Source organism: Acomys russatus, chromosome 10, assembly GCF_903995435.1.
Source record: "Acomys russatus chromosome 10, mAcoRus1.1, whole genome shotgun sequence".
NCBI classification, from domain to species: domain Eukaryota; kingdom Metazoa; phylum Chordata; class Mammalia; order Rodentia; family Muridae; genus Acomys; species Acomys russatus.
In genome coordinates, this window is record NC_067146.1 from 46,668,037 (window position 1) to 46,694,915 (window position 26,879).

At 37.1% G+C, this 26,879-nt stretch overlaps 1 protein-coding gene across 1 annotated transcript in view; it reads left to right on the forward strand.

Annotated features, from left to right (window-relative positions):
* Positions 1–26,879, forward strand: part of Sema3c (semaphorin 3C) — a 157,251-nt gene that overhangs the window by 68,866 nt on the left and 61,506 nt on the right. Inside the window, exons 2-6 of the mRNA XM_051152085.1 lie at positions 4,884–5,044; positions 7,232–7,294; positions 17,587–17,706; positions 23,165–23,255; positions 25,334–25,453. Of these exons, the coding sequence (XP_051008042.1) occupies positions 4,884–5,044; positions 7,232–7,294; positions 17,587–17,706; positions 23,165–23,255; positions 25,334–25,453 (555 nt within the window). The remainder of the gene's footprint in view (positions 1–4,883; positions 5,045–7,231; positions 7,295–17,586; positions 17,707–23,164; positions 23,256–25,333; positions 25,454–26,879) is intronic.

The following is a 26,879-nucleotide window of genomic DNA, read 5'->3' on the forward strand; positions in this document are numbered from 1 at the left end:
AAGACTCCTTCATAAAGGCTCCTGTATGTTTGCTAATCTCCCTTATGCAATGCCTGGGAAATCCATTTTGCGTCACCGTTGCCTTCCCCTGGCCAGACTCACTGAGCAGAATTGTTTCCCTTGGTCCTTTTTTCATACATGTGCTGCGTTAGTTCCTCTGCTGTAATCTTATTCATCCATCAATAAACAGAAGAAAGAACCTTTGAAATCTTGTGATGAACACTGCCTGATCATACTGTCTGCAGCCAGCCTCGGGGCCATGGCGTAGGATAAGGAAAAGTGCATCGCATCACTAAGCTGTGGCAAGCGTGGGTACCAGGTGATTGTAGTGTAGTCTCTGATTTTTCCAGAGAAAATTCAAGACCACATTTTTATTGCGTCTTTAGTTCTGTGCAGACTCCTGTGCAGAATGAGAATATGCCAGAACTCCAAATGAGCTGTCTTTATATTTAGGAAAGCAGGGGACTATGTGGTTCTGCTCACAGATTAAGAACTATACTAGCTTTGCAAGTAATTCTACTCTTGTGACCTTGCTTAGGATGACCAGTGAATGTCCCTGAATGTTAACGACTTGGGGGGACCCGGGGCTGAATACAGAAGCTTTGAATAGAAAGTGAGCGAGGAATATGTGTGTGTGTGTGTGTGTGTGTGTGTGTGTGTGTGTGTGTGTGTGTGTGTGTGTGTGTGTTTAAAGCTCAGTTCCTTGCTCTACTGATGAGCCCACAGATGGCTGCTATTTGGGGCTGTTAATTTTGAGCAAATGTGGTTTTAACAACCTGCCTGCTGCTCTCTGTTTACATTAGGCATTAAGGACTGTAATTTTCCTGAGCTGCCCTTTCAGCTCCTTATCTACTGGTTATTCCTAAAAGGACAGGTAAACTTCTCTTGTTAGCCCAGCTTCAAAACATGAGCCTCAAGGAGAGGACAGAACATGAAGCCTTCTCTATTTAAAAATCAGTCTAAGATAAGACATTCGGGAGAGAGCATTATCCTGTTAGAATCACTTCCTCTGAAGTGAAAAGCACCAAAAGCTTTGAAAGTTGCCCCATGTTTTCTGCCCAAGGCTTAGTAGAGGTTTCTCCCAAGAATCTTTCTGCAGGCTAGCTCCATAAAATAATAGAGCAGGGGTGAGGTTTAAACTGTCACACAAGCTTATCTTCTTACCTGGATCATCTATTTGAGTGACATCTCTAGCCTACAGTGCTAAACAGGCCATAAATATGTGCTGAATAAATAAACAGACAGCATAGCCTGAGCTTTAAAAATAATTGACAAGTAACCGTTACTGAGAGAGCCCTGGGAACTGATTTTCAGTGCAGTAATTCCTTACCCAATCGGGACTTTTATAAAAGACTGAAGGCTGTGTAGCATTCTTGGTAAATAACTTCTCTTAGTAGGATGCATGACTAGCTAACGTTCGCCATTCATAAAAGGATCCCCGTGCATTTTACCAAGATCACGTGTCTGAACATACAAATGAAATATCTTAATGAAAAGAATCTTTAACATTACAGCTTCAGGGCCCTCGACACTAAATTGCCTTTCTTGGTGTTAGCAATACTGTTTTACTAAAACACAGTATGTTAAATACTGATCCATATTCTTATTGCTGGAATATCAAGTTAACCTCTGCAGACTCAGGAGCTTATCTTGCCAGGGGACCCTGTTGTTCTCACACTTTTAGTTAAATTCTTGAGGCTAACAGTTATTTCTATTATGCAGAAGTGTCCATATGAGCATGCAAATGTTACATAAGCATATAATTCTGGAAAGTTTCTTTGAAAGAACCTTAGCCTAGATGGCGTTACAGTAATTTTCCATCATGGACATCTACTATAATGTGCTTATCAGGGTAGAAATATGTATTTTTTTAAAATGCTCTTTCCCAGGAGATTTTCCCAGGAACTTGGAGACTTGTGCTGCCCTTTGTGGAGCCACTGGGTTTTTTAGCTTTTCTAACCCTATATGCTGTATCCTCAGCTAAGCTCGTTCCCATTCTTCTCGGCACGGCCCGAGAAACAGTGCAGTATTTCTGAGGTACAAGAGGATGCTGCCATTATTGGCATTTAAAACAAATTGAGGGCAACCCCTTTCTTTACTTATTTAGAGGCAGTTTTTACTCACATGGGCAACTTCTCTTCACTGTAGTCAAAGCATTAGGTCAGTCATTTCCCCAGGCTTCTATCACAAAAGTGGCACCTGTGGAGTCAATCTTCTTGGTTAGCAGCTGTCAGCTGTCAATGGGCTGCAGACAATTAAATTTGAAGACGCTTTATGGCCAAAGCAGATAGATAAAACCCTCCAACAAGAAAGGTCTCTAAGAGGATATGGTTACTGCCGCCTCTGGCACTGAGTCTCATGAATGACTGTTTTTTGATGAAACAGGTAGAGGAGCACTGCAAATTGCTTTCAGGGTTTTATTTCCCAGATAACAGCACATGCTTGGATTTATGTTAATGCAGATTGGTGACAGAATCTAAGGAGGGAGGGAAGGAGAGAGAAAAGGGCAGGTATTAGAGAAGCCATCTACACTGTGTTATATATAAACTATATTAGGCAGGTGAGAAGGTGACAGCTAAGGACTGTAACTACAAAAGTTAGGACACTTATTCAGAAAGCCTAGTCCAGGTTCCTTAAAACGTGCAGATGTCTTGATAGTGAAGGAGTCCATGAACTGTGATGCTCTGGTTTGTTTTTCCTGTATTGCCAACCCAAAGTTAATATTACTATTACTAATTTTATAATAATTGGAATTTTAAGTTTCACTCAATTTAAATGTCTTCACATATTATTTGTTTTATGGAAACATTCATTAGAAGTTATTATTGCAATATGTGTATGTGAGCATATATAGGTATATATATGTATATATATAACAATAATAATCACCAGTAGGGGCTATCATTTGGATGTGCATGGGACAAGTGGAAGGAGGACATAAGAAGAGGTGGAGAAAAGAAAGAAGGAAGTGAGGTCATGATACTTAATCAAAACACAAAAAATTAAAAAGAAAGGCTGAGCAATCCATGAGTAAGCCATGCATTCACCAAGTGAGCAGAACTTCTCTATGGCCCCTACCTCAGTTCTTGGCTTACAGTCCAGCTTTGGAATCTCTTAATAATGCCCCATCACATTAAAGTGTAAGATGAAAGAAGTAATCTACTATGCACAGACACACATCATAAAAACTTAACTGTAACTCACTGAGGGAGAAATGGAGGGACAGGAAGGTTAGTTTGTTTTTTTTTTTAAACACAGCCAAATATGCTATTTTGTTATCATTTCTATATTGACTAAAAGTGCATGAACCACATCAGGACAGGCATTCACCACTTCTGGTGAACTGACAAAATTGGCCAAACCTGCTGCTGCTTTGAATTGCCATGAGGAATGTTTAAGTATTCTTAGATGTGATTTTTTTTTAAATTTATTCTTGTTACATCTCAATGGTTATCCCATCCCTTGTTTCCTCCCATTCTTCCCTCCCTCCCATTTTCCCCTTATTCCCCTCTCCTATGACTGTTCCTGAGGGGGATTACCTCTCCCTGTATATGCTCATAGGGTATCAAGTCTCTTCTTGGTAACCTGCTGTCCTTCCTAAAGCCTTTACTTACCAGGAAACTGGGACAGAGGGGAGGACATCCTACTGGGACTCTAGATGAGAGAAGCATGGGAGATTAACAAAGTAGAAGGATCCAGAGGGTCCTAGAAACCTACAAGTACAACATTATGATAGGCAGATTTGGGCCCAGGGGTCCCGCTCAAACTAAGGCACCAGCCAAGGACAATACAGGCGGTAAACTTTAAACCCCTTCCCAGATCTAGCCAATGGTCAGAACATTCTCCACAGTTGAGTGGAGAGTGTGATATGACTTTCTCATGTACCCTGGGGCCTCACATTAGATGTGATTCTTGACTTCCTTTAAGAATCTACGTTTCTATTTTTCTATAAGCCAAAGCAGCCATTAACAACTGTTCTAGAACTATGGCTTGTGTTCTATGCCTACAAATGTAGAATCAGTGTCAAGAAACCAGAAGCCTTAGAAAGAATTCACTTTGAAAGCTTGTCACTGTTTAAGATCATCATCACAAGAACATAGAAATTTAAGAAAGTCTGACTAGAACGCTTGTGTTTTGCAAAGGAGATTTTTGTTTGCAGAGAAAGCTGCATGTATCATGAATGTTGACTTTTCTTATTGTCCTAGTGCCTTCTTGGGTTCAAAGTTCCGCTCACATACATATAGTCAGTGTAAAAAGAACATAATGAATATGAGTCACTGATCACTGGGAAGTTACAAATCTGAGTGTCAGAGGCTGGCTCTCTCGTGTGGTGGTCAAGCCACCCACAAAATCTTCAACCCAAAATTTACCGTGACTACAAGATGCTCAGGGATAAAAATAGAGCAGAGATTGAGGGAATGTCCAAAAAATGCCTGGCCCAAGCTGAGACCACATGGGCATTTATTCTCAACATTTTGACCAGTTATGGATCTCTGAAGTATTCTCTACCTGTTGCAAAAAGCTTATTCAAAAAAAGGAGAAAAATTAAAATTACACTAAATATTTTACAATCCTGTAGAAATTACATTAGTTTAGGGCAATGGTGTTAGGAAATTCTCCTCCAGAATCTGTGGCTTCTCCAACCACCAGCAGGTGGCAAAGTTTATAGTAATGGGTATGAATGGCCTTTTACCTAGTGGGCCTCAGGTCTAGTTTGACAGCTATTTGTTGCCCTAAAGATATAAGTAGCACTTTGGAAAAATTATTATCAAAGAAGAAAAGTTTATGTTTTCTTTTTCTTTTTGGTTAACTTCCATCCATGAATTTTCAGTAAAATTACAGAACCAACTAACCCTGTTTAACATTTCTTGTTCATTATTCAGAACTTCGAGAAACCAAGACCTCTGAGTACTTCAGCCTGTCCCACCACCAGTTGGACTACAGGATATTGCTTATGGATGAAGATCAAGACCGGATATATGTGGGGAGCAAAGACCACATCCTATCCTTGAATATCAATAATATCAGTCAAGAACCATTGAGTGTAAGTATATCATTTTGATGAGGGAAGTCTTGACAGTATACATATTTCAAAGAATTCAAATACATCAAAAATGATGTATATAGGATTAGAGAAACAGAAAATGCTAGATACATGGATGCACACACACACACACATGCATATGCACATGCACACGCACACACATATGTAACACTTTACTTCTCAACTGAGGAAGATATTTAGTTCAATTCCTCCCACATGGTTTAAAAACTTTTAAAAGTCAGTTTAAACTCTTTAAATGAATTTAAAAAAAAAACACTTCTTGTATATTCATGTATTTAAAAGGAAAGGGAGAGTGTTGAGGGGCAGTTTACCATGAAAAGCCTTGTTAGAGTAAAGGAAATAAAGTACCATGTTATCTATGTGTAACGCAGAGTGTGGGGAATACAGCTATCAGTTGCATGGATGGTTGAATAAGCATAATTTACATTTTTGTTGGTTTTCACAGTAAGAAAGCAAAATTAAGCACCAATAAAGTAAGACAGTAAAACTGTGTTAACTCTAAGTTTATCATAGACAGGAAACTTTGCACTTATTATATTAAATGCCATCAATTCAAAAAGTATATATCTCTGCCAGATGTGATCTAAGACATCAGTGATTTAAATACCAGCACAGTGCTTCAGGGACACTCTGATTTCCTTTCATGTCCTGCATTGTTGAGGTACATGGAGGCCAAAGGAAATCTGTCACTCTTGCTGCATGGTTTACCAAAGCTGGTATTAAACTAAATATTAAACATAAACATAATTTACAATGATATGAGCATTTGGTAAAAGCATAAGCCTAAATGTGCCTTGTAATTTGGACATTTATATTTATAAATACTTTCTTTTTTTTGTTTCTTTTTTAAATATTTTTTTATTAATTTATTCTTGTTACATCTCAATGTTTATCCCATCCCTTGTATCCTCCCATTCTTCCCTTCCCCCCCCCCATTTTCCCATTATTCCCCTCCCCTATGACTGTTCCTGAGGAGGATTACCTCCCCCTGTATATGCTCATAGGGTATCAAGTCTCTTCTTGGTAACCTGCTGTCCTTCCTCTGAGTGCCACCAGGTCTCCCCCTCCAGGGGACATGGTCAAATGTGAGGCACCAGAATACGTGAGAAAGTAATATCCCACTCTCCACTCAACTGTGGAGAATGTTCTGACCTTTGGCTAGATCTGGGTAGGGGTTTAAAGTTTACTGCCTGTATTGTCCTTGGCTGATGCCTTAGTTTGAGCGGGACCCCTGGGCCCAAATCTGCCTATCATTATGTTCTACTTGTAGGTTTCTAGGACCCTCTGGATCCTTCTACTTTGCTATTCTCCCATGCTTCTCTCATTTAGAGTCCCAATAGGATGTCCTCCCCTCTGTCCCATTTTCCTAGTAAGTGAAGGCTTTCGTGGGACATGCCCCTTGGGCTAGTATGCAGATATAAGTGAGTATATACCATTTGAGTCTTTCTGCTTCTGGGTTAACTCACTCATTATGATCATTTCTAGCTCAATCCATTTATCCACAAATTTCGGGAATTCCTTGTTTTTAATAGCTGAGTAGTATTCCATAGTGTATATGTACCACGGTTTCTTTATCCATTCTTCTACTTAGGGACACTTAGGCTGCTTCCATGTTCTGGCTATTATGAATAAGGCTGCTATGAACATGGTTGAGCAAATTTTCTTGTTGTGTGCTGGAGCATCTTCTGGGTATATTCCAAGGAGTGGAATAGCTGGGTTTTGAGGAAGCCCTATTCCCATTTTTCTGAAATAGCACCAGATAGATTTCCAAAGTGGCTGTACTAGTTTGCATTCCCACCAGCAATGAAGGAGTGTTCCTCTCTCCCCACATCCTTGCCAGCATGTGATGTCACTTGAATTTTTGATCTTAGCCATTCTGATGGGTGTAAGATGGAATCTCTATAAATACTTTCTTTAAGGATACTATTATAAATGTTCTTGTGTTACTGAAAAGGTTTTGTTAGTGAAAATTTTATTTGATAATCAAAGATCAAATGGGATAATATCATAGTAGTTCAATAACTTGAATTCAGAAGGTACAAGGATAATTTTGAAAAAAGAGATAGTAACACTTAAAGAAATCAAGGAGTCAAAAGAAAATGAAGAATATTGGGTTTATATGTACCTGAATGAGATTACACAAACTTTATTTTTCTTTTTGTGCAGGTTTTCTGGCCAGCATCAACAAGCAAAGTTGAAGAGTGCAAAATGGCTGGCAAAGATCCTACAGTAAGTAGTTGAAACACACACACACACACCAACCACTTTGTCTTCAGATGTACCTAGCTTGATAGCAGATGAAACTGAGACTAGGGGTGCTGGAGATCCTTGGCAGGACAAAGGTTGAAATGTAAATGTGAGAGTAATGGAATTTTTGTAGCATCTTTAACTTTAGAGCTTCTGAATGATTAAACTTTCCTGCCTTGCTTTCATTATTTAATGCAGAGACTTTTCATGATTGATTTCACCAATAAATCTTGTACCAAGTGGCTCCAACCTGCAGAATTCTCAGCAGGCTGCAGAAATAATGATAATGTGAGTGTCTGGAGTAACTCCCAGATACCATGGGAACTATTCCTGAGAATCTTGGTGAAAAATTAGTCATGAGCCTGCATGTGGTAGATAAATAAGTCAACAGTGATGAATAGTACATTTGTTAATTAAAACAATAACAATGCACAATCAAAGGAGATATGCATATTGACAAATGTGCAGTGCAACACTTGTGCAAAATAGATTGTCTTAAATGGACTTCAATGGAAAGAGTCAAGTAAGGAAATTTCATTGATTTTGGTAATGTGTGTGTATACGATGTATCTATACTATATATATATATATATATATATATATAAAACCTTTTTGCTCTGAATCAAGAAAAATTTCATAATGAAACTACTATCAAAATTATGCATTCTCCTGAATAATTTAATAATAGTTTACTCTGTTCATTTGTCCTTACTATCAATCATTCATTTGGTAAAGAACATTAAATACCAGTTGTATATCGAGCATAATTCTAGTTACTAAAGACATAATTTGTGTAAATACAGACTTGTTTTTACATTTCTTTTCCATATCTAGTTGGAAAAAAAGCTGACCTATTTTAAGAAATCAAGGAAATGGATGTAAAATAAGGAATGCAATAGAAATCTGATTGTTGTACTTTTACATATATGCATCTGGGTTTGAGATCATATGAAGTTGAAGCTTCAAATCTGTGTCTAGATAAGTTAGATTGAGAACATTGCAGCAGAGACAAGAGGTGCAGAAAGTACTGATGTCTGTATGGAGCCATGAAAACAAGCGCTCTAGAGAATTATCAGGCTAGACCAGCCCCAAGGGAGACTAATATGTAATGACATGATAGTTTTCAGTGTGACTGACTCTCATGACAGTCGTAGATATGAAGTTTAATAAAGACTGGAAAAAGTCATAGCAACAGAAAACTCTAGGGCAGTGGTTCTCAACCTGTGGAGGCCAACCCTCCACAGTCACCTAAGACCGTTGGAAGATACGGATATTTACACTGCAATTCATAACAGTAGTGAAATTACAGTAGTGGAGTAGCAATGAAAATAATCATGGGTGAGGGTCACCACCACAGGAGAAACTGTAGTAAAGGACCACAGGATTAGGAAGGTTGAGGACCAGTGGCCTTGAGACCTCTGCGTGTTGTTCCACAAGAGCTCTTGCAAGCCATTACCATGAATGTCTCAGGCCTTAATCTTATATTTTCAATTTTATATTTCACCCAGGTAACAAAACTTAAAAGAGGGAGACGAAACATGGCAATGCCTAGTTACAATCTGTTGCAAATTTTGAGGGTAAAAATCCAGAATAATGTGCATTGTGATGGCCAACCAGGGAAAGGACAGAATGAAGTGCAGTGCTGCGGAAAGCGATGGTCATCTAAGGCTATTCTTTCAGTAATTGGGCACAAACTGAACGATTTTCCTTCATTCTCTAAAGAGTACATTTCCCTACTGATGCATGTCCGATCGTGTCTTGCCTTTTATCACAATAATATGCCATAGCAATGTTACTGAGTTTCCTGAAACTTTGTTCAAGAAGATTTGAATATCTAATTCATAATAATTGGTACAGTGAGAGTATGTAGACTGTAGATAGATACTTTTGCATATCCAGTTTCCAAAAATGTTGTCTTGAATTTTCTAAAGAGTCTCAGCCAAGTCACTTGACCCTGTTCTCCCTTAGGTGAAATAGAAACCCATTGTGAAAATTAAAACTTATTTGATAAAAATCTTCAATACACGCTTACATTTCCTCATAATTTTATTATGTTGTAATATCAATCATGGACATTGTTAATTCTTCTAAATGACCAATTGCTATACACTTGGGAAGTCATCCATGACAAAGTCTGTTCTATGAATTTTTTTAGGTAAAATATTGAGTTCCTGGAAATAATAATCTATGAAATTATTTCAACTATCTAGTCTATGTGGGTAGAAGAATACACAATCTAACAAATATATCTCATGTTCTGTGTGTACATGTCCTCTATACAAGACCTATACTTCAGCTGTTACAGAGACCTCTTGTTAATTTGACTTCAAGTGAAAAGGCCAATGGGAGCAAAACAATGAACAATAGATAAAATAAATGCTCCATAGACACTCTATTTCATTTTACTTCTCAGTGACATCAAGTGCTTACAAATGTATTCACAGTGTTGAGGTAGTTGTCATTCAATATCATAATATTTCATTTTTTATAATATAAGAATTATCTATTTTTATTAGTTCTTTCAGAATTTCACACATGTTTTGATTATATTCATCCTCCTCCTCCTCCTCCAACTCCAACTCTAATGACACTTGAAAATTTCTATGAACCAGGGACTGGGAAGAAATTAGAATGATGAGACATAAATGAAGCACTTATGAAGAACAGTACTCAAATTTCATAGACCACAGCAGGCACTATTCTAAGTGCTCCATCCTAATATGAAATCTAGGCAGTTATGCCAATTAGAAATTGAAAATGGCCATGGTTTTAAGATTAAGAAACTGAACAAGTCAAGGGGATGAGAAGCTTGTTCCAAGCCTTACACTTTTAGAGGAATGGTCTGCGTCAGACAGAGGAGAGCAACCTCAGATCCTGTGTCTAAATCGCATGGCTTCCCAGGAGAGAGAGAGATAAAAGTTAAGGGAACACAAGGCAAAGGAAAACAGGGGAGCTGGGATATTTTGGAAAGTTTGCTTGGTTTGGCAGGAACTATATGAGATCTGTTTATAGTAACCCTTGTTTTATATCAATAATACAAAGATTCACATAAGTTAAATCCTGCCCCCAGACACACACACACACCATCTTTTTTTTTTTTTTTTTTTTTTTTTTTTTTTTTTTATTCTGCATCTGAGTATCAATTCTAATTGCTGTGGAGTTTTGGCTTTCCAACTGCCTTCTGATCCTTTCTGGTCTGATACACTGGCTACTTCTCTGGAAACTCCTCTCCTGTATGAGTATATGAAGCACCCTACCAGTTACTGCATCGAATCTTAGTTGTATGTCTTGCTGATAGGTTGGAAACGCTGTGTGGCAAAGGCCACTATCCACTGTGCTAAGATCTGCGCCTAGTAACATCATTAAATTTAAACAAGCTCTGAATTAATATTGAGTAAAATAATTAAGCAAGAGACTTTCCAGAGAGTTTATTAGGCACTGGCAATGGGACGTGGCAGATGATGAGTTTACTAATGCTCTCCGATTAACACTGTCTACAGCTAACATGGCGTTTCAGAAAAAATGTCTTGTTATTTTTCTAAGTTATAGTCATCATCTCTTAAAACAAAACATGGTAGTAAAAATCCAGTTACAACAACAGAAAAATACTAGAATTCATGATTCAGAAATTTCTTTTTTTTTATTATTATTAATTTATTCTTGTTACATCTCAATGTTTATCCCATCCCTTGTATCCTCCCATTCCTCCCCCCCCCCATTTTCCCATTATTCCCCTCCCCTATGACTGTTCCTGAGGGGGATTACGTCCCCCTGTATATTCTCATAGGGTGTCAAGTCTCTTCTTGGCTACCTGCTGTCCTTCCTCTGAGTGCCACCAGGTCTCCCCCTCCAGGGGACATGGTCAAATGTGAGGCACCATAGTACATGAGAAAGTCATATCACACTCTCCACTCAACTGTGGAGAATGTTCTGACCATTGGCTAGATCTGGGAAATTTCATCTCTAGCATATTTTAAATAAAGTTATTTTTTTTAAAGGAGGGGACATGAAAGTAGCTCCGTTTGTGAGTACAGTACATGCCTAGCATGTAAGACATCCTTTGTATTCAGTTTCAACACCATGTAAGCCCAGCATGGTGGCACCCACCCGGAACCACAACCCTTGGATCAGAAGGACAAGATATCCCCAGGAAAAGAACTAGTTGAAGGTCTGCCAGTGCTGTAAGAGACACATTCCCAAGCAATGGGACAGGAGATTCAAATCCAGCAGCAGCTTAATTTTTATTCCAGATAACAAATATTATTCTACAATAACTATTTTTATTAAGATAATAACTTATCGTGGTGGAAATGTAGCAAATTTTCTGCCTCAGTTAAAGAGGATATAGGTTATTTTGTTTTAATCTTTTACATGACAGAAGCTAAGTGTAAAGTAAAGTTACAAAGTGTGTATATTTAACTTAAAATTAGAGACTGTGGACTCTGGGCCCAGTGGTGGAATTGGCTCAGCATAGATGGTGGTCTTTTCCTAAAGCAAGAATGGAAGGGACACATGTCATTACCTGGCAGGATCCAGGGTAAGCAGGTATTTGGTGTTATGGCTGCACTCTACAACACCCTCTACCAGTTTATGATTTGATGGCACAATCTTTATTTTGTGGCACCATTTTGAAGGTTATGGTGCTTTTAGGAGGTTGGCCACCTAGCATAATAGGTCATTAGACTTTGAAGAGTATACCCATTGTTGGTTCTGGACTTCTCTGTTGGATTCTTTGTCCTTGCTGTGTGAACACTTGATACTACAAGCTACCACTGCCACAGAGCTACTATGCCATGCTTTTCATACCATGTTGCACTGAAACTCCCACATGTACAAATAGCCCACCATGGTTGGGAAGTCTTTCGAACCAACCTGAACAACAACTCACTCAAATAGAGGGATGCTCTTGACACCACAACCCTAGTCAAAAATTATGTCAAGTGATTATCAGACACCAATCGGTCAACCCTGAAAACATACATAAAAATAAAAGTGTTCATAGGAAAGCAAGCACACACACATGCATGTAACAACATATAAAGAAAAAATACCCACGAATTTTAAAGAGAGTGAAGCAGAGGTATACAGAAGGTATTGGAGAGAGAAGGGGAAGGAGGAAATGATGTAATCACGGTAATCTCAAAAAACAAAAAAAAAATTAAAAATTTAAAAGTCATCCTTAGTAGTTACTAAAATCTCCAATGCCTTTTTTTACGTACTAGTGTTTTGAACAAGACTAGTACTAATCTAGGAAGGACAAATGGCCTGTCCAAATCAGAATTTCCCCATTGCCTTATTAATATATTGCTCAAAACAAATGTTATTACTTCCATTTTCCTTGGTGCAAAACACGAACAATAGAAAATCTAAATAGCTGACTTAATAACATCTAGAAAGAGTTGAAGGCAATGTTTAGATCTAGGTCACCTGGCTTTGTGAACTGAATATTTGCTTATTATTTAGTCTTGCCAGTATCTCTCCTGCCTATGAAGACACAATGACAGGCCTTCTTCAGCTCCTTTCTCCTTTCATGACACAGAATTCTATATTCTATAAAATTCTAGGAAATTCACTCTATAGTAAGAAAATCCCACCCACTCATGTACTTGTTTTTCTTTCTCCTATTTTCATACATTTTATTTATTCTTAGTGTTGTGTGTGCGTGTGTATGTGTGTGTGTGTGTGATCAGTGGATGTGCATGTGAGAGCAACTCCAAACAGAGGCCAAAAGGTGATGCCCAGTCCATCGGAACTGGAGCTACATATGGTTGTGAGCCACCTAATATGGCTTCTGGGAACCAAACTCAAGTTCTCTGGAAAAGCCACTGAGTTATATCCCCAGCCCATGCCTTTGTTGTTTGATTATGCTGTTTTCATTTAGAAAAGTCTTTCTTTATGTATCATGATCATCAAGATTATTCTTCAAGACCAAGATGAAATTATATCTCTTCTAAATCTTTATACTGAGTTCATATATGAATGTATGTATGCATGTATGTATTAGTATATAAACTTATGATAACTTCATGCATTCTACCTCAGCTTTGGTGTATACACTCCCCCCCCTTTTTTTTTTTTTTTTTTTTGAAAGGAGAAAGCAGTCTAGCATTCAAGTGTTGCTAACCCTATACACAGTGCCTTATCACATATTTGCTGAGGGGGATTTACACAGCAGTAAACTGTAAGTCTGGCACTCTGCAGTGGAAAGGCAGAGCTCAAAGTTAATGGTTATCAATAATTAACTCAACTGTTCAGCATCACTTTTGAATTCTATCGAGGAAGAGGAGGTAGGTGCAGTGACTATCACTGTGTAGTAATTTGTCTACTAATAGTGATATGGCTAGAGAAAAGCTAGACAATGACAGTGGCCACAGTTTCAGTCTGAGGTGAAGAAACTATCTCTTTTGGATATGAACCTCCTTATACTAATTTGACGTTCAGTTACTTAATCATGAAGCATTAATGTGAGAGTAAAGGCAATAAAAGTGTATAGATAGATAGGCCTGAAAATGTTAATAACATAAAAATTCTAAGGATGCATAGGAATTAATAACTCTGGAAGGAAAATGTGGGTTTTTAATGCATGGGACTATGAGGAAATTTAAATGTATGGATAATTATTATATTTGTGTTTGAAAACCTTCCTTATTGTATCTGCCTGTAAGAATGTAGGCAAATTGAAAACAATGAAAGCCTCTGTTTTCTTTTCTCTATCAGGAACTTAGTTGCTAAAAGAAAAATCTAATGAATTCATATAAAGTCATTAAGAAGCATATACTGAATGGTCAATACACAACCATTATAAAGTTAAACATTGAGAATCCTGGGAAGTAGTAATAGTAAATTATATAAAATAATTTCCCCATGTCTCCTATTACATAGAAAACAAAATATTATCCACAATAAAGATGTATGCACATACTTGAAGTGAGTATAATTTTATCTTAAATGTGAAAATGTGTTTTTGACATTATCCTTTTACTATAACAAAAATTTATCTGGATAAATTATCTACGTAGCTCAAGATAAGACAGAAGCAACACTCCTTTTCTAAATTTTCACTGAACCATGTCTTATTGGAAGGTAATCTATACAGAATTCCAGAGTGACTGAACATGAGTGTGGAAAAAAATATTCAGAGGTCTTTTGCTCACAAGATTTGTTATATACAGACCACCCTCCACCTTTGCAGTTTCTTCAGTGTATTATGCTGTCATTTCTGGTTATATAAGTAATCTCCAGGTACCTCTTAAAACAGGTATCAAGGCATAGCCCTGTATATTTAACAAAGACTATTACCGTCATAACTTTAAAATAAAGTGTATAGTCTGGACTGAAAAGATTAATCTCTTTGACATTAGAATTAAAGACTGATTAATAATTCATAGCAGAAATATCTGCTTAAAATCCCCATGCAGAAAAAGAAATATATACTTACTGACAAGAAAAGATAAATACGAAAAAGTGATGGAATATATAAAATAATATACATGTTTACATCATTTAGCTCCTATTTTTAGCATGTTGCTTTATTGTACTGTGTAGTAACATAAATAATAGAGATTCAGTATACCAAGAAACCATAAAAAAGAAATGTGTATTATGGTGTATGCATGGAGACACTACTATTAAATTTGATATATTTTATAACTTTTATTAAACAAAATACACCTCAAATGATAAAAATTATTTTAATAAAATTATTTGAGAGAAAAAATGACTTTGTAAAAGGGACAACATTCCATCCCCAGCTTGATTAACATATAATCAGCAAAAGTAATGAGCATATCAACTGTAGAGTTTGGATGATTAATTTGGCCACAGAGACTCCTGCAAGGTCACAGTTGATTTAGAAGTACAACAATGATATCCTTGCCTATTTAGTTAGAGCAAAACCAGTTGAGAAACAGGTTTGTGAGAGATAAAAAGCATATTTGGTGGGGCACCATTCTTCATAGAAAGCTGTAGTGAGACGTGTATTCCAGGACTTTCATGCCTCAGATTACCATAGCCTTGGTTACCATGGTTACCATGGTGAATTCATTATGTGCTGGAATATGAATGAACACTACTTCACTTCAAATGTGTGTGTGTATGTGTGTAACATATTAATGTATTAAGTGCTAGTTGTATTCCGTAATTACACTTTTTGCATCTATTTACTTGTTTTGTTGTGTATATACTTGTGTGAGTAATAGCAAATGCAATTGGCATCTGAGAACAAGTGTTCAGAGTTTTTTTTTTTTTTTCTTCTTCTTTAACACTGGGAAAATGCTTCACCACGCAACAGGGACATATGCTCAACCATGTTCATAGCAGCCTTATTCGTAATAGCCAGAACCTGGAAACAGCCTAAGTGTCCATCAGTTGAAGAATGGATAAAGAAGCTGTGGTACATTTACACTGTGGAATACTACTCAGCTATTAAAAACAAGGAAATCCTGAAATTTGTGCACAAATGGATAGAACTAGAAATGATCATACTGAGTGAGTTAATCCAGAAGCAGAAAGTCTCATATGGTATATACTTACTTATAATTGGGCACTAGCCCAAAAAGCATGTCCCATGAAAGTCTTTACTTACCAGGAGATTGGGATAGATGTGAGGACATCCTACTGGAACTCTAGGTAAAAAAAAATATATAGGAGATGAGGAAACAGAAGGACCCAGAGTCTTCTAGAAACCTACATAAATGACATCGTGATGGGTGGATCGGGGCCCAGGGGGGCTCTGCTCAAACTACTGTGCTAACCAAGGACGATAGAAGTAGTAAACATCGAACCCCTACTCTGATCTACCCAATGGACAGGATATTTTTCACAGTTATGTGGAGAGCAGGGACTGACTCTGACATGAACTCTGGTGCCCCATATTTGACCAGCTTCCCTTGGTGGGGAGGTCTGGTGGCACTCAAAGAAAGAATAAGCAGGATACCAAGATGAGACTGGATAGCCTATGACCACATAGTGGGGGAGGAGGTTCCCCTCAGTCATAGACCTAGGGGAGGGGAATAAGGTGAAAGCAGGAGGGAGGGAGGAACAGCAGGATACAAGTGATGGGATAGCAATTGAGTTGTAATCTGAATAAATTAATTAAATAAAAAATGAGTTATAAACAAAACAAAACACTGGGTTCTGAGGATGAAACTTGGTTTTTCTGGCTTGGTGTCCAAAAAACACTTTCTCTTTGATTCACCTTGCTGGCTGGACTCTCTATGCCTGCATTTCTGAACTTGCTTACCTAAAAGAGTACACATAAACACTGTAGAATCTAAAGGATTACATAGGATTGGCTTAGGTGATAGTTGAACAGTTAAAACACGCAGCATGCAAGTAGCAAGCATGAGGACCAGAGTTCAAATCCAGAGAAGCCGTGCAAATGCTCTGCTGGGTGGACATGGCAGCCCAGATATTTGTCATTCCACTGCTCAATTGGGGGCCATGAATTTCCCAGAATAAGCTGTCTAGGAGGCAGTTTATGCATTATCAGTGAATCCTGGGTCAACTAAGAGGCTCTGCCTCTGAATAAAGGGAAGGGTAATTGAAGAAGAGTCCTGGCATCAATATCAAGTCTCCACGCACAAACACACATATATGAGTGGGCATAAACTCAACCACACACCCATACATACACATGAAAAATACTCATAAAGCATATGAAACATTTAAATAAGCACTAAGTCATTATAATTGATACATGAGGTAGAATCCTTATTGCCAAGACAGATGAATGGAATGGACCAGGTTGTGCTCTTATTGTATCTTCGAAGATGTCTCCTAACAATAACATTGAAAAGCTAGAAAGAGGATGTGCAGATGAACATGTCTAAGAACGATCTGGGAACGTGTTGAGAACAATAAACTTCAGAGCATTTTCACATGAAGTCTGAGAAAAGACTGCATAGAAACAATACATTTTGTAAGGATTCCCACTTTGTCCAACTGAGCACTGTTTCCTGAACATGCCAGGAGTTCTGAAATCACCTGATTAAGTTCGGCAAATCTCAGTTGAAAATACCCTTCCACAATAGTGCTTTATCTCTGAGTGGCTGGATATTTCAGAATGTACCATTCTAACATTTGTTTCCTTATTTCTATAAGTCAAATGAGTGTTTCTAGATTGCATTTACAAGCTGCATTGTTTCTACAGACTATAGGCAAGAGCAGATGTCACCATATTGCCACCTCACACATCTCGCATCATATCTCAGGCTAGCAGAGCTTCTGTAGACAGTAGGGGAGGTACCCTCACTAACTGCCTTTCCTTTTGCCAGCATGGATGTGGGAATTTCGTCCGGGTTATTCAGACATTCAACCGTACTCACCTGTATGTCTGTGGGAGTGGAGCTTTCAGCCCAGTGTGCACTTACCTGAACCGGGGACGGAGGTCAGAGGTAAGCGTGACAGTTTTATTTTGTCAGTTTTGGTAATAAGGTCAGAAGCTTGAAGGTATTTCAGAGTTATAGATTTGGGGATATCAGTGGCAGTAAAACATTTTTATATTTTTCAACATGTGAATGTATTCCATTTTGATCTTGTCTGGGAAGGCAAGCTAATTAACACTCTTTGAGCCTTCAGATAAAATGTTTACTTGTTTCTAAACATACAAGCTGTAAAATAAAAGAAAACTGTAATTTCATAACTGTATTAAATGTAATGAACTAAATAAAAAATAGGAAATACTTTGTTTACACTTACTTTCATAACTATATATACAGTCTCACTTATATTTTAATTTCAGTACCCCTTTATGGATATATACTTTAAGACAGGATTGAAGCAGGATATTAAATGTTTTGTTGAAAAATAACTTTATAAATTGATAAACCATGCTTTCATTTAAAACTAACATTACCCTATACTAGTTCATTCTCACCTTCCACTTTTATTGCTTAGAGTGATTTGAGTTATTATGGTATGGTGTTTGCTGAATCTTAGTCAAACAGTTAGTTAATGTATAGTTAAACATAATGCTGGCTAGGATTGCGCTGTGATATCAAAGGCTGGCCTTGTCTCCCCTGTACAGCTGCTGAGTCTAGAAGCCATGCAGAAAACCTAAGGAGCCTTGGCCATTTTTCATTCTTTCAGTCACCTGTATTATTTCACCTAACACGGTGATTTTTGAAACTGCATTATTTGAAACCATATTTAGTTTGTTATTTAACTTAAATTTAGAATGACCAGTTCCTAAATTATATCTTAATTGGCTGTTAAAGATCAGAATTATGGGGGAAACAGATATTGCTGTTAATATTCTTTTTGAGGTTATTTTTCTTTCCTAAGAACCAATGTACTTTATCACTAATGTAGTGGGACGAGGATTCTGCTGCACTCCATTGTATTTCATTGCGTTTCATGCATATAATTTATATATACTCATGTATGGTTAGATGAATAAACGCCATTAAAGATTAACTGAATGATTATCATTGGACCTCAGATTGAGTTTTTTTTTTCCAAAATAAGACTCTAAATGTTACTGAAATATTTAATACTCATAAAGAGAAAGCTAGGCTTTTGGGGAGAATGCCATTGCATGCACTGAGATGATCAGTATGGCCACGTGCCTGTGATCACCAAGTAAATAAAAGAATACCATAGCCAAGCACTACCCTGAAGTCCACACAGCCACTATGCCGGTCAACACTAGCATGGCAGTTTTCAGAACACAGATTTCAAATGAAAGAGCCTTTCCACGTAAAATTTACCCACTATTCACTTCACACCCTAATTAGAAAGTCTGTCCAAAAATAATCTCCTTTCGAAAGCAGCATGAAATCATTCTAATCACCTTGGGAAACTGGAGCCACACTAGTCTCACTTCACAAGCTGTGTTTCATAGGCACCTGGCAGTCCCATCCATTTAGACTTTTAGATAAAAAGCTGATATCTTAGGAAGCAATTCAAGTATGAAGGGATTATGGTTCTTAAGTTGTATATGTTTGTCTTGATTTTAGTCAGTAAATTTAAAAATGGAATTATCTTGTATGTCAGCATATAAATCACAACTAGCCAATGGAGAGGACATTCTCCACAGTTGAGTGGAGAGTGAGGACTCACTTTCACTCAAACTCTGGTGCCCCATATTTGACCACGTCCCCTTGAGGGGTACCTGGTGGCACTGAGAGGAAGGATAGCAGGCTACCAAGAAGAGACTTGATACCCTATGAGCATATACAGGGAAGGAGGTCCCCCTCAGTCACAGTCATAGGGGAGGGGAGTAAGGGAAAAATGGGAGGGAGGGAGGGAGGAATGGGAGGATACAAGGGATGGGATAACTATTGAGATGCAATAAGAATGAATTAATATTTTTAAAAAGTGAAATAAATCACAACATATATGTTCCTATTCCTTGGTCACATTCAAATTGGTTTTGAGTGTAGGGAAAGGCTATGATTTAACATACATGCAGGATGTGAAATGACAGTCCTATGCTCTGTTCATTACAAAGTGCAAAGTTGTGATAAAAGTGGGAGATTCTCTCAAACTGAAGTGTTTGCATTGCACAAACATTTCATGCTAGGAATAGGAGATTTTTCCTAATCTTCTTCTCAGCAAGCTTGCTGTTTGCATACAGAAAAATGTTGTTGAGGACATGAAGAAAACGACACCCTACTCACTGCTGATGGGAGTGTAAACTCGCATAGCTACTAGGATCAGCTGGGGCTTTCTCAAAGGTGTGAGTAGAGATACCTATGGTCCAGCTCGCCCACTTCTGCGTATACAGAGGGACTCGACCTCGGTTTCAGGCAAATTCCTCTGCCAAGAGCGACATAACAGAGAACGGATTTAGTTAGTTTATCGGTCTGTCATGGTAAGGAAATCACAGCATCAGGAGTTTGAAGCAGCTAGTCACATGACATTTGAAATCAGAGGAAGAGAGACAGCTAGTAAATATTTTATCCCACGTGCACATCATAGGATTTAATCATTATCTGTGAGGGAGCAGCGGGTTTTTTTAAACAAGAGGAGCACGAGAGGGAAGATAATGGAATATGTGAGACATGAAAGCAGGAGGGGAAGAAAAGCTCAGTGGGTGCGGAGCACAGGGGCAGGTGGGTGCACTCAGGGGAGGCTGAACAAGGTATGTGTGGAGATGCCGTAATAAAACTAATTCAGAAGTTATTAAAAGTGGAGCTATGGGTAATCTTATAAGGTCAAATGCAAAAAAAGCTAAGGAAATAGGAAGGCAGACTGATGATCAGGGGAGGCAATGGCTCAATTCTTAGGAAGTGAGTGAAGTGTCTTATTTCTGCTTGAAGTAGATGATTAAGATTTTGCCACATTTTTTCTCAGTGTTGACTATAATTAGACTGTAAGTAAGACCATGTGGCGAAGAGAGTACTCAGTAATGGAGGAGTGGGCCTTCAGAGAATGCCTGGTAACCTAACTATCTCATGAGTTCCTCCACTGCCAATGTTGGCTTATCTAGGGAAATCTATTCCTGGGCCTAGAATCACAGCCAAGATTATTAAATTTTCTTTCATCTCTATAATTACTTTCTTTGCAAAGCTGATGTGCTAGGTGCCAGGAGGCAGAATTCGGATTCTGTTCTTATCTTCTCTCAGCTATTATTGTCTTGATGATATCTTCCCCTACAGCAGACTTTATCTAACCAAAACAAACTACTTTTATTTTCTTTAAGTAAACAAAACTTCTGAATATTTACTTTCTCCTTATTTAATCAAGCCATTTCTTGTTAGCTTCAAAACACTGATTATCACCACACAAATTATCTTATACTTTAATTGTCTTCACCAGGCCCATTGACATCACAGAATTGCAGATGACTATGCACAGACTTTTTAAAATTAAAGTATAATCATACAATTTTCCCTTTCTCTCCTCCCTGATACTCCTCCCATGTCTATCTCTTCCATAAACTCTCAATTTTATGGTCTCATTTTCTTTAGCTATTGTTATTACATACACATATAAGTGAACATACACACACACATATATCTATATGTATCTATATCTATGTATCTTGCTGAGTCACTTCAGTGTTGCTTTCATGTACATGTTTCTAGTGCTTTCTACTTGGTATTAGACGAACAATCAGTGGGTCTCATCCCTAGATAGAATTGTTCTCTCTCAGTAGTTGTTACTGACTTGCTGCTGCACTTCATTTAAAGGTGAGTTCCTGTGAAATTTCTCCTATGTATATTGTGATGTCTACTGCTCTTGGAGATTTTCCAAGATAGTTTAGGCAGCTATGTTGGAGATACCTCTAGGGTGTAGCTTCTCTATCACAGCGAGGAGGCACAACCACACAGAAGACCTCCCAGTCTTCTTAAATCCCCTCTGTTCCATCTTCTATGAAGTTCACTCAGGACTTATATTGGATGTGTATAAGCTGAAGCTGGGTAGCCCATGATCATTTTGGCCAGTTGTAGCTTTATGTAACAATCACCTTCTGCTGCAATCAGTTGCTTCTTTGATGAGGAGTGAATGTTACCCTTGTCCTTGAGTATAAGGATAAGTACTTAGAGCTCAGATACGAATTACACTGGCGGAGAAAAGATTGGTAGTGGTCTCCCCTCTAAAATCCATGAGCCCTCTAACTATCGCTAACATTGAGTCTGTTGGACAGCTTTTGGTTATAAGACGTAAGTGTCACTAATAAACCCTTAGGACTTTTTGCCACAGTGGTCATTGTTGTGGTTCATAGAGTTACAACGGCATAGGACTAAGTATTCCTTTCCCGTCTGAGAAGTTTGCACATCACTTTCGGCTACTATGAAAGCAAGTTCTCAGAAAGGAGGCTTGCAGGTATTCTTAGCATGTTGTATCCTCAATAGTAAAGAATTCCATCAACTTCTGAAGGCAACCAGGGGCACCATCTGCAGCCTATGTTGTTTGGGGGACCTCTTAGACTCTCCTGACCAAGAACTCAAAGGAATGTGTCTAATGCCTGCTACCGGGGTTTTTGTTAGATAGATTATGATGCTTTGGGGAATATTATCAGCTCAAGCAGAAGTATGATCAATCATTTCTCAAGCAAAGTTCTGGTCATTTTATCTCTACATTCAAAAATATTATGAGGCTATATTTATTCAGGATAGCTTTCAAAAACTTTAACTTGATAATTAAGGTTCTCCATCATCTGATGTAATCCACCAAATGTTCATTTTTTGCCCTTGTTATTTAGTAATAGCTTGTAGTAAGTTGATATATGAAAATGTCAGTATGTCTATTTATAAAATGACTCCCTTAGTGCTGCTCACTGAGCACCATATAAAGACTGAATTTACTGCTACATAATTTCCAGTCTTTCTTATTTATCTGTCCACACTCTGTTTCTATTAAGTGATGAACAGACTCTTATGTAACCTATGATTGTATATTATTTTCTTTAATTTCTATCTTTCTCATCAGAATATAAATCATTCAATGACCAAGATTTCTGTATGTTTTACTGTTTAGTTCCTCATCATGTCCACAGATAATTGAATAAATTATAGTAATGTTATAATTTTAAATCTTATAAAATGAGTTATACAAAAAATTAAGTAGTAACATAGAATTTTTATTTTAAAAAGCCCAATTTTAGAAATATATATATCAAGTAACTTTTGATGATGTTGATTTAAGTAGAACTCAAGCTCCATCAAGGGTACTTGGGGATGCAAAGTGGGATGAGAGTTTGCCCTGCTGAGGCCAGAGCCTAATGAATTGTTACAGGACAGTTAAGTTTTAATGTAACATGTTGGAAGCACATTGGGAGAAACTGGTTTTGAAGATGAATTGTTTTGTTAGATAATAATCATTTGAGTAAATTAATTATAATTTTGTCTTGTTGTGCTTATTATACTGCATTATTGTCATTTGATACATTTTTCTACTACAAAGGACCAAGTCTTCATGATTGACTCGAAGTGTGAATCTGGAAAAGGACGATGCTCTTTCAATCCGAATGTGAACACTGTGTCTGTCATGATCAGTAAGTAGGAAATGAAAGAGGAGTGGGGTTAAATAATAAATCACACATAACTTACATGTTAGTTAATTTACTTAAAAAAATCTAAAGATGTACATGAGAAGATCACAAATCTCTTTGTGACTTATTTTCCTTCCTAAAGTGTCATCACCCTAAAATTATCTCTCATAATTTGTGTAAGTCTCTCACTGTATTGTAAAGGTTTGTTAGTTCTGTTTGATTGATGTCACCAAATAATATAGATGCTTGAAATACTTTCATCAACTAAGTGCGAGCAAATGGTATGAATTTAATAGCTTGGTATGTTAAAATCCACTTAAAGCATCTAAACTACTAGCAAGTCCAGTAGTCTTTCCAGTTCAAGGTACTTAATATAGAACTATGAGGAGGCCAGATGTTACCTTTTTTTAAACTTCTCACAAAATTCTTGAAGCTTTTTGAATGTGTTGCAGTATAGTTAGAAAACAAAATATTTTTTGAGTAAAGTTAAAAGGCACAAGTTTATCTGCGTATAACCCTACAAAGAAATCCTGAAAACTCTCAAAATTCTTTCCAAAGTGTTATTACTTAAGAATTTATTATTTATACAAAACAAAGCAGGAATTTTCTATCTGCTATTAGAATCACTGAGAAATGAAACAAGGAACGAAATCAGTTTGAAATGCAGGGTTTTGTAAGATTTAAATTATACCTGATAGTGTACTATACAGTAGGGTTAGAAAGCTGTGAGCCACCTCTGAGTTTCTACCCCCTGCTGTACAAGTCTATAGAACTGGGAGATATACTCTTCAATAGTAGGGATTACAACCCATGGTTTTATGACTAATGAGCTGTAACAAAATGGGAAATAATTATGTATTATATTGATTTATTAGCCAAATCTATATACACAACAGATATTCCAACAAATGCTTAAAGAGCTGAACTGTTTTTAATAAGTCTCATTCTTACCTTCATTATCACCATCTAACACGTTGCCTTGGGCTTTGTGTCCCACCTGGGAAGGAGAAGTGGGTGACGAGATGCCTGTCACGCCAGCTCCTTCACTGGTAGGGGTATAGTTCAAAACCAGAGGAGCTCATTTTAGAAATGTTTCAATCTGCAGTCTGTCCCATTCAAAAGGTATTATTAAGAGTACTGCAGATGCCCCAGTCCTGCCACAAGGGCCGCAGCTCGAAGGTAATCCTGAAAGCAATCTAGAGCACAGATTCATTTCAGGTCAGAGGGGCTAACCCAAGGAACTTGATCTTTCCTCAAATAGTTGCTCAGCTGTCCACTACTAGGTGGTCACATTGCTTCTCCCCAAGTCAATGTTTACTGCTCCTTACTTAAATTAAAAATGACTCTTCCAAGTGAGTAAGTTTCTAATAATATATATTCTAATGATAAATACATCATATATACATATGTGTACACACACACATACACATATATAAATATATATATATATGTGTGTGTATAACCTAATTGAATTGGACACATATGTCAGACAAATTATTTAATTTTAGACATACTTTCTTTCCTTCACTTTATTTTTTTGCAAAAGAGTTATTGCTGAAAAAGTAAGCTGTGTTTATGTTACTAGGAAACTTGTAGCCCTAAAGATCAATATGTAGATTTTTTGAATGATTAGTTTGTTCATCAATAATATTTTTACAATATTAATGTAGTTTTTATGTAATCTAGTAGTAAAATTAGTAAAAGCATTCTTACTATCATTTATGTAAAAATCTTAGAAGTGAACATTTAATGAGTACTATTAGGATCATAGCTCATTTCTTATAATCTATAAATGAAATATTAAGATTCCATGTGTTAAATGACATAGCCCTGGATTCATGTATGTTGCTTGCCTGAGAAAATTAAGGCAAGTAATTCCTGCACTTGGTTTAAAAATACAGTATCATCACAATAAAAGCATATTAAAATCAACCCTTTGTACAATTGGTAGTCAATAGAAACTAAATTATAACTACAAACCTCTTCTAGTAATTAGGATAATGTGTTAAGTTAAACCTTCTTGAGCTTAAAAAAACTTCAAAAGGCATTAGAATTTCTCTAAAATTTCTCATTTTTCATAGATGAGGAACTCTTCTCAGGAATGTACATAGATTTCATGGGAACAGATGCTGCTATTTTTCGAAGTTTAACTAAAAGGAACGCAGTCCGAACTGATCAACACAATTCGAAATGGCTGAGTGGTAAGAAAACATTAGCTGCATTTCCCCCCTTTGATATCTTGCTTCAAATTAACATTCAGTCTTATGCTGATAATCGAGAAAGCAGTTAAAAACTAAAATATCAGGCTTTGACATAAGTAGTTATAGTTCTATACAGTATGTGACAAACACCTAGGATAAATAATTAGCCATCATTCTTATTTCAGTTGTTTGAGCCAACAATTATGAACCAATAGTCATAGAACTAGGTAAGTACAAATGTCACTGATACTCACCATGCATACCTCCACTTGGTAAATGGTAGTATAGCCCAGTTAAATATGGTTTTAGTTCTCTTAATTGCTTTTATATATTCATTATTCTAAATCAAGGTGTTATTCTAAAGTCATGATGTAAGATAATGAACAGATCATATAAAGAAGTTCTTTGTGTTTGTTTACACTAAGAATCTAAAATTTAGAATATTCCTTTTTCAGAAATTTACGAACATTAAATGGAAACTAAAGTTATGATGATTCTATGGTAATCATTGTTTAGTTGTTTCAAATTCTCGGGGTTATAAGAAATCCACACCCTGAAAGAAGGCTAATTTGATTTTTCTGTAAGATTCCAATCAGTTTCAGTCATTGGAGGGGGAGGAAGCCGCTGAGCACTTGCCATTCTCCCCTCAAGGCCTATGAAGTTAGTAATGCAGTTTAGCATGCATCATCACAGTTAAGCATTTTATTTCCCTGATGGAGCAGCATATGAAAGCACTGATTGTCTTTTTTCTTCTTCAAATAATTCTGCCAGTACATCTAGAAACTTAGAAACTGAATATTCCAAAAAGTTGTTTTGTTCCTGAAATAAGGAAACTCTCTATGTCTTCACTGACTATGGTTTTTATTTGGGAAGTATCTTCTTAATTTAATTTGCTGTAGTTTAATGGAAAACTGTATCAGATTTTTGGTGCCCCACCAACAATTTCTTCTTCCTCCTTTTCCTATACTTCTTCCTCTTCCTCCTCTTCTTCTCCTCCTTCCTCTTCTTCTCCTCTTCCTCCTTTTCTTCTAATTCTTCCTACTTCCCTTCCTCTTTCTCCTTATTATTTCCTGGTTAAAGTTATATCTTCTTGCCTTTTGTTGAAAATACATTTTTATACAATATATTCTGGATAGCGTGTCCCCTCTCTAACTTCTCCCAGTTCCTCTCCATTTCTTCTCCCATCAAGATCCACACCCTTTCCTTTCTCTGGTAAGAAGACAAACAGGAATCTGAGGAATAATAATAAAATAAAATAAATAAAATGCTATAAGATAGAGTAAACGCAAACTAATTGGAATAGGACAAAACAACCACCCACGAAAAAGAGCCAAAGAGAAAGCACAAGAATCTGATGTAGATACAGAGACACACACATTTGCACATGCAGGAATCCCATAAAGACATGAAACCAGAAGACATAATA